At 46.0% G+C, this 8,803-nt stretch overlaps 1 protein-coding gene across 1 annotated transcript; it reads left to right on the plus strand.

The window, feature by feature from the left end:
* Positions 1 to 7,291: 7,291 nt before the first annotated feature.
* LOC144505616 (neuropeptide Y receptor type 2-like) lies at positions 7,292 to 8,443 on the plus strand. The gene has a single exon (XM_078231720.1). The coding sequence runs from the start codon at positions 7,292 to 7,294 to the stop codon at positions 8,441 to 8,443; it is 1,152 nt and encodes a 383-aa protein (XP_078087846.1).
* The last annotated feature ends 360 nt before the right edge of the window (positions 8,444 to 8,803 follow it).

Genomic DNA, 8,803 nt, shown 5'->3' on the forward strand with positions numbered 1-8,803 from the left:
GAGTTGGGGGGATTAGTGGGTTGAAAGTGTGGGGTTACAGGGATGGGGCAAGGGGGTGGACCTGGGTGGGATGCTCTGTCGGTAAGTCAGTGCAGACCCGATGGGCCAAAAGGCCTGCTTCTGCACTGTAGGGATTCTATGATTCAGCTTCTGGGTACCTGCTTTCCCTCACTGCTCTGTTATCAATTCAGGTCCAGAGCTATAGGCTACAGTGCAGAAAATGAGTCCATTCAGCCCATCGTGTTGGCACAGCTAAAAGAAGAGACGAAAGGAAACTAGTGACTCATTCTAATCCCACTTCCCAGCACCCGATCCATAGCCTTGCACATTGCAGCACTTCAGGTGTAATTCCAGGCACCTTTTTGAATTAGTTGGGCGTTTCAAGTGGTGAATTCCAGGCAACTCCCACCACCCGGGTGAGATAGATTGACATCTTGTCCCTTTTAATCCTCTTGTCTAAGTTTATCTTGGGACACTAAGGGACAATTTAGCATGGCCAATCCACCTAACCAGCACATCTTGGGACACTAATAGACAATTTAGCATTGCTTATCTAATCTTATCTAATCACCTTAATTATCTAATCATCTTAAATGACACCTTCAGCAATTTACCACCGAAACATGTAGAAATGAATGGGTTCAATTCGCACCCGCAGCAAATTCTGCGATAATATATTGTCGAAAGTAACAGCAAGGATTAAATTCCAGATCATTTAAAAAACAAAAGTGTTAACAATCCCCAGTGTTGCTGAATGCACGAGTCAGTTGTGGCAAATTGTACTTTGATGTGACGGTGTCACACTGGTCTAGTCTTTGTAAATGACGTGAGGCATTTGGTCTGGAAGTCATTTAGTATCAAATACCCCCAGATGTTAAATAGAAACAGGGGGGAACATTGCGGAAACAGGAGGAACATTTTGAACCAGTTCCTTCATTCGATTCGGCTGATCTGTATTGTGATTCCATTGACCTGCCTTGGTTCCCTAACCCTCACTGCAAAAAAAATCAACTAGCCCCACCCTTATAATTTCCAATCGATTCCCTCACCGGCCTCCACAACCCTTTCTGGGGAGTTGCAGATTTCAGTAACCCTTTGTGTGACGAAGTTCATCTTGACCTCATTCCTGAGTGGCTGAGCTCTCATCTTAAGGTTATGCATCAAATGCTTTAATCACCTTAAACACCTCAATTAGAGCATCTTTATAATTGTTTATGTTCAAGGAATATAAATGATATGAGGAAACATTGGGCAAGCTAGGCTTGTTGCCACTGGAGTTTAGGAGAGTGATGTGTGATTTGACTGAAGTGTATAAGATCTTGAACAGTCTCGACAAGTTGGATGTGGAAAGGATGTTTCCCCTTGTGGGTGAGCCCAGGACTAATGGGCACTGTTTTAAAATTAGGGGTGGTCCTTTGAGGACAGAGGTGAGGAGAAATGTTTTCTCAGGTAAAGTTTATTTATTAGTGTCACAAGCAGGCTTACATTCACACTGCAATGAAGTGACTGTGAAAACCCCCTAGTTGCCACATTCCAGCGCCTGTTCGGGTACACTGAGGGAGAATTTAGCATGGCCAATGCATCTAACCAGCGCGTCTTTTGGACTGTGGGAGGAAACTGGAGCACCCGGAGGAAACCCACGCAGACACGGGGAGAACGCGCAGACTCCACACAGACAGTGACCCAAGCTGGGAATCGAACCTGGGTCCCTGGTGCTGTGAGGCAGCAGTGCTAACCACTGTGTGACTTTGGATTTCTCGGCCTCAGAAGGCGGTGGGGATGGCGGTCACTAAATATTCTTGAGGTGGAGGTGGATAGATTCTTCTTAGACAAGGGAATCAAATGCAGGGTTGTGAGGGAGTAGATGGAAATGTGAAATTAGCAACAGAGACAGATCAGCTATTGTCTTATTGAATGGTGAAGTGGGCTCGAGGGGTTGCATGGCCTACTTTTTTTAATTCATTCATGGGACATGGGTGTTGCTGACTGGCCCACATTTATTGCCAGTCGCTCGTTGCCCTTGAACTGAGTGGCTTACTAGGCTATTTCAGAGGGCAGTTGATAATCAACCACATTGCTGTGGCTCTGGAGTCACATGTAGGCCAGACTGGGTAAGGACGACAGATTTCCTTCCCTGAAGGACATTAGTGAACCAGATGGGTTTTCCAACAATTGACGATGGTCATCAGTGGATTCTTAATTCCAGATATTGTTTATTGAATTCAAATTCCACCATCAACTGTGGCGGGATTTGAACCCGGATCCCCAGAACATTAGCTGATTAATAGTCTAGCGATAATACCACTGGGCCATCGCCTCCTCTGCTTCTGCTCCTGTTTTGCGTGTTCATATGTAAGCCTTGGTCTATGCAACCTAGCCTCATAATCAAAATCTTTTAAGTCCTGGTGTCATTCTGATGCATCTATGCTGCATCACCTTAATCTTCGATCTACACTGTCATCTTTTTCATATTTAACAATTCATCATTTTATATCACATCTTTACAAAGTAAAAACAGTTTTCTGAACCTTCGGTGAAACTTGATCGACCTGTTCTAGATCGATGATGATGAGAATGGGATGGAGTGATAGAATCCCAACATGCAGGAGGAGGCCATTCAGCCCATCGAGTTTGCATCGACCACAACCCCACCTATTCCCATAACCCCACATATTTACCCTGCTAACCCCCTGACACGAGAGTCAATTGTAAAATAGGGCAGTTGAATTGGAAATTCTGCCCATTTGTGACCCATTTTCTTAAGTCTATTTACATCCAAGATTTCCTGCCACATTGGTATTAATATATTCCGAAAATTGAAACTGAGTGTGTATAAATAAAAAGGGGCTCTGATGACAAGTGCCTCAAAGAAAGTATCAAATGCGCCCAGATACATCTTCGTTAAGTGTGGATATGAAAGTTTTAAGCCATGGCATCTGCATAATTAATACGCAACGTGAGAGGTTTTTCAATTTTTAATGTGACATAAAGGGCTGGCCAGACAAATGCATCAAGAGGAACATAAAATATAGATCAGGTTTCAGTGAGGAAAAAATAAAAACAAACCACTCAAAATATCAGAAAAATATCTGGTTTCCTGTCATTAAAATGCTGGACTTAATTTTACAGCTGTTTTGGATCGTTGTAACTGCAGAAAATCGAGCTCTGTAGCCTGGGCGGGGTAGGGGTAGACCCATTACATTTGGCGTTTGGAGACCAAGGTGGATAGACGAGTGTAAGTGTGGGTTTATACTTGGGGTGGCACAGTGGTTAGCACTGCTGCCTCACAGCACCAGGGACGAGGGTTCAATTCCCGGCTTGGGTCACTGTCTGTGCGGAGTCTGCACGTTCTCCCCGTATCTGCGTGGGTTTCCTCCGGGTGCTCCGGTTTCCTCCCACAGTCCGAAAGATGTGCTGGTTAGGGTGCATTAGCCATGCTAAATCCTCCCTCGGTGTACCCGAACAGGCGCCGGAGTGTGGCGACTAGGGGAATTTCACAGTAACTTCATTGCAGTGTTGATGTGAGCCTACTCGTGACAATAATTAAACTTTGAAGTTAAATAACTTTATATTCGCTGCAGTTTAGAAGGATGGCAGGGATTCTGATCCAGGTATATAAAATACTAAAAGGGATTGTTAAAGTAAATGTAGACCAATCTAGAACAAGAATTCACAGGTATAAGTTGAGAGGCGGTAGATTTAAAACTGAGATGAGGAGGAGCTATGGGCGGAATTTTACGGTTTCGCTCGTGCAAGACTAGAAATTCCTGCCCAAGGTCAATGGACATTTCCGTTGTTCACCGGCTCTGATTCCGTGGCAGGTGAGGCGGTAGAATTCCCGCATACCTCTCTCAGAGGGTGGTGAGTTTGTGAAACTCGCTGCCCCATAATGCAGTGTGTTGGAATTTTACCGCCTCGCCCGCCCAAGGCCAGTGGAGAATGCCGGTCTCCGAGCCTCGCCCGCCCTGACTCTGGGGCGGACGTGCTGCTAAAATTCCAGCAGTGGAGTCTGAATCATTAAGTGGTTTCAAGAAGGAAATAGATAAAATGGGCTAAAGGGATATGGGGAACAGGTGGGGACGTGGATTTGAGACCAGGGAGAGATCAGCCATGAATGTATTGAAGAGGCAGCTGGATATAGCACTTGGGGTGAATGGGATCAAAGGTTACGGGGAGAAAGCAGGATTAGGCTATTGAGTTGGATGATCTGATTGAATGGAGGGGCGGAGCAGGCTCGAAGGACTGAATTGCCCCTGTGTGCTCCTAATTCCTATGTTGCTATGAAAGAAATTCAGGTACAGTGTAATTATTTGAGCGAGGCACTTGCTCTGGAGTGTCCTCCATTTTCTAATTCCGGTTATTATTTTTTGTCCAATTGTAAATCCACTGGAGATTTCACTCTGCAGTCTCTGAGGTGATTGGAAGGAGAGGATCTCACCTGATATACCGATCAAATTTTCCTCCTTCAACCTGTCTGACTGGTGGGAAAAACCCCCCAGATAAACTGGTCGTCTCATCTTGTTGCTGTTTCCACCACTCCAAACTGTTGCATTTCAGAGCAATTAATTTCCGGTGAAGCATTTTGAAGCCTTTTCAAGAGCTGTGATAATGAGTTCTGGTTCAGCAGGTTCTTCTTATCTCAGTTGTACTTATTGTTGTATTCCTGCATAAATTATCTTCATACCATTAAAATGTTACATAAGCATACGGTTCTCAATCTAATATTCAGTTGCGACCATTTTCTGGCAATGCTTTTGACTTTTCACACATTCTGAGTGTCACTGGCGAGGCCAGTCTTTATTATCCATCCCTCTTGCCCCAAGACAAGATGATAGGAGGTGATCTTTTTGTATCAGAGGGGACTGTGTGCTGTGGGATCACCCACCCACGGTGCTGTTACAGTGCCAGGGACCCGGTTTCGATTCCCAGCTTGGGTCACTGTCTGTACGGAGTCTGCACATTCTCCCCACGTCTGCATGGGTTTCCTCCTACGGTCTGAAAGACGTGCTGGTTAGGTGCATTGGCCATGCCAAATTCTCCCTCAGTGTAACCGAACAGGTGCCGGAGTGTGGCGACTAGGGGATTTTCACAGTAACTTCATTGCAGTGTTAATCTAAGCCTACTTCTGACACTGGTAAGTAAATAAAATAAAAGTAGGTTAGTGCTAGGATTTTGACCTGGCGATGAAGGAATGGCCAATATATGTCCAAATTCAGCAGACAGAGTGATGTTCTGTGAGCAGAGATCTTCAGCACTTGTTGGTCAATTCGCCTGGATCTGATGTTTGCTTTGGACAGATAACATCTTGCCCTTGGCCTCCCTGCTGCTTTTGAAGAATTTGCCAGATTTTGGGGGAGGTAATGGCCTAGTGGTATTATCACTGGACTATTAATCCAGAAACCCAGCTGAGGTTCTGGGGACCCGGGTTCAAATCCTGCCACAGCAGATGGAATTTGAATTCAACAAAAAAAAATTGAAATTAAGAATCTACTGATGACCATGAAACCATTGCCAATTGTCTGAAAAAACCCCCATCTGGTTCGCTAATGTCCTTTAGGGAAGGAAACCTGCCGTCATTACCCAGTCTGGCCGACATGTGACTCCAGAGCCACAGCAATGTGGTTGCCTCTCAACAGCCCTTGGGCAACTAGGGATGGGCAATAAATGCTGGCCAGCCAGTGACGCCCATGTCCCACAAATAAAATTTAAAAATAAAATTTGTACGTGAATTGCCCGTCAAAGGCAGTAGAGAAAGTTAAATCTGGTAATTAACAGCTTAAGTATTCCTTCAGTGATGAGAATTATTGATAATGACTTCTGGTCTAAAATGGGAGCTACATGAACTGTTTGGGTAAATTGTTGGAGATTTTACAAGCTCCAAATTTAAATGTTTTATTTACTTTGCTTCTTTTCCTTTTTGTCTGTTTTCTCCCTCTTTTAAATGGAATCTTTCTATCCACCTGTTTCTCAATTTGTGCCAGATTTGACTTTTGACCCACCTCATTTCCATCTTTGGAGAGGATCATCTGGACTCGAAACGTTGGCTCTATTCTCTCTCCACAGATGCTGCCAGACCTGCCGAGATTTTCCAGTATTTTCTGTTTTTGTTTCAGATTCCAGCATCTGCAGTATTTTGCTTTTATCATTTCCATCCTTGGCGGTCCCATTGTTCAGTGTGGCCCCTGATTGCTCTTGCTGAAGTGTTATTACTTCACACGTCCAACAAGTTAATGAATAGAACATGGAACAGTCCAGCACAGGAACAGGCCCTTCGGCCCACAATGTTGGGCAGAACATTGCATCAAATTAAACTAATCCCTTCTGCCTGCCCTTGGTCTATATCCCTCTCTTCCTTCCATATTCATAGAGTCATTGAGGTTTACAGCATGGAAACAGACCCTTTGGTCCAATTTGTCCATGCCGCCCTTTTTTTTAAACCACTAAGCTAGTCCCAATTGCCCGCGTTTGGCCCATATCCCTCTTACCCATGTAACTGTCTAAATGCTTTTTAAAAGACAAAATTGTACCCGCCTCTACTACTACCTCTGGCAGCTTGTTCCAGACACTCACCACCCTCTGTCTGGAAAAAATTACCCCTCTGGACCCTTTCCCCTCATGTGCTTATCTAAAAGCCCCTTAAACAGCCCTATCATATCTGCCTCCACCACCACCCCTGGCAGCGTGTTCCAGGCACTTACCACTCTCTGTGTAAAAACCTTGGCCCTCTCTTTTGAACTCCCGAACTCCCCCCCCCCCACCTTAAATACATGCCTCCTAGTATTAGACATTTCAACTCTGGGAAAAAGATTCTGCCCCTCATAATTTTATGGACTCATATCAGGTCTCCCCTCAGCCTCTGTCGTTCCAGAGAAAACAACCCTAGTTTGTCCAGCCTCTCCTCATAGCCGATATCCTCTAATCCAGGCAGCATTCTGGTAACAGCGCCCTCTCCAAAGCTCCCACATCCTTCCTGTAATGTGGCGACCAGAACTGAATGCACTACTCTAATGCAGCCTAACCAAAGTTTTATAAAGCTGCAACATGACATCCTGACTCTTGTTCACCATCCCCCGGCCAATAAAGGCAAGTGTGCCATACACATTTCTTCTTTACCACCCAATCTATGTGTGTGGCCACAATTAGATTTTGAGCTAAAGTATGAAGGAATGAGATCTGATTAACAGGTGCAAGATTCCCTGCCTCAGAAAATTTTGTGTCAGTTGTTCTGAACTCTAACAATGTCCTTATTATTCACAGGGGGCGGTACCAGGTCAGTTCAGAACCCTTCACGATGCATCCGAGCAGCGCAGGCAATGGCACAGAGATTGTAGAGGGGGGCAAATGGAACATCTCCAGTGAGTGGCACTCGACCATTGATCAGTCCAAAAACAAGGCCTACCCGCCCATGGCCGAGAGTACCAAGTTGCTGAGTGTCCAGATCACTCTCATTGCAGCTTATGCATTGATCATTCTCCTGGGGTTGGTGGGAAACTCCCTGGTGATTTACATGATTGTAAAGCACAAAACCATGCGAACTGTCACCAACTTCTTCATTGCCAACCTGGCCTTGGCTGACCTCATGGTGGACACGCTCTGCTTGCCCTTCACCCTGATCTACACTCTCTTGGATGAATGGAAACTCGGAGCTGTCCTCTGCCACCTGGTCCCTTACGCCCAGGCTTTGAGCGTCCACGTGTCCACTCTAACTCTAACAGTGATCGCCTTGGACCGCCATCGATGCATCGTCTTCCATTTAGACAGCCGGATCTCCAAGAAGTTCAGCTTCGTCACCATTTCCATGACCTGGTTGGTGTCAGCTGTCCTTGCTGGACCATTGGCTATCTTCCGAGAATACAAGATCATCGACTTGCAGCCAATCAACTTGCAGATTGTGGTGTGCTCTGAAAAATGGCCCAGTGGGAACACTCGAGACGGGACCATCTACAGTCTCTCAATGTTCATCCTGCAGTATGTGCTGCCTTTGGGAATCATCAGCTACGCCTACATTAGAATATGGATCAAGTTAAAGAACCACGTTAGCCCTTGCGCGCGGAGTGACAGCCATTACAGACGGAGGAAGACAACCAAAATGCTTGTGATGGTTGTGGTGGTCTTTGCGGTGTGCTGGTTACCCCTGCACACCTTCCAGCTGGCCAGCGATTTGGACAAACGCCTCTTTCAGTTCACCGAGTACAAGCTACTCTACAGCGTCTTCCACGTGGTGGCCATGTGCTCGACGTTTGCCAACCCCCTGCTGTACGGCTGGATGAACAAGAACTATCGCAATGGTTTCATCCAGTTCTTCCGCTGCAGCCACCACGTGGACCACCTCAACACGGAGACGTCAGTCAAGGCGAGGCTGCACCCTTTTCGGGTGGAAGCTCACAACGGCAGCCTTTGCGGTTACAGGGACACAAATGGGCACCCGCCCACACGTGTGTAGCAGCCGGTTCACCTATTGTACAGGGAAAGGTATTGGTGGACTGGCTGCTTCCAATTCTCTCCTGGTCAGTGATTGATATTGTCCAATGGAGCTGGAATAGTCTAATGGAGTTTTGTGTTCAGTAACCCTACCTGCACCCTGGCATCAATCTGTCTTTTTATACAAGGGTAAGCATCATTTGAAAGGTTGGCACCTGAACCCAGTTACTCTTGAAAAAGTGGTGGTGAGCTGCCTTCCTGAGCCACTGTAGTACTTCCAGTGTGTTATTAGGGATGGAGTTCCAGTATTTTGACAAATAGACCCATAGATTCCCTGCAGTGCAGAAGGAGGCCATTCGGCCCATCGAGTTTGCACCAACTC

This window comes from Mustelus asterias, chromosome 16 (assembly GCF_964213995.1).
Source record: "Mustelus asterias chromosome 16, sMusAst1.hap1.1, whole genome shotgun sequence".
NCBI lineage: Eukaryota > Metazoa > Chordata > Chondrichthyes > Carcharhiniformes > Triakidae > Mustelus > Mustelus asterias.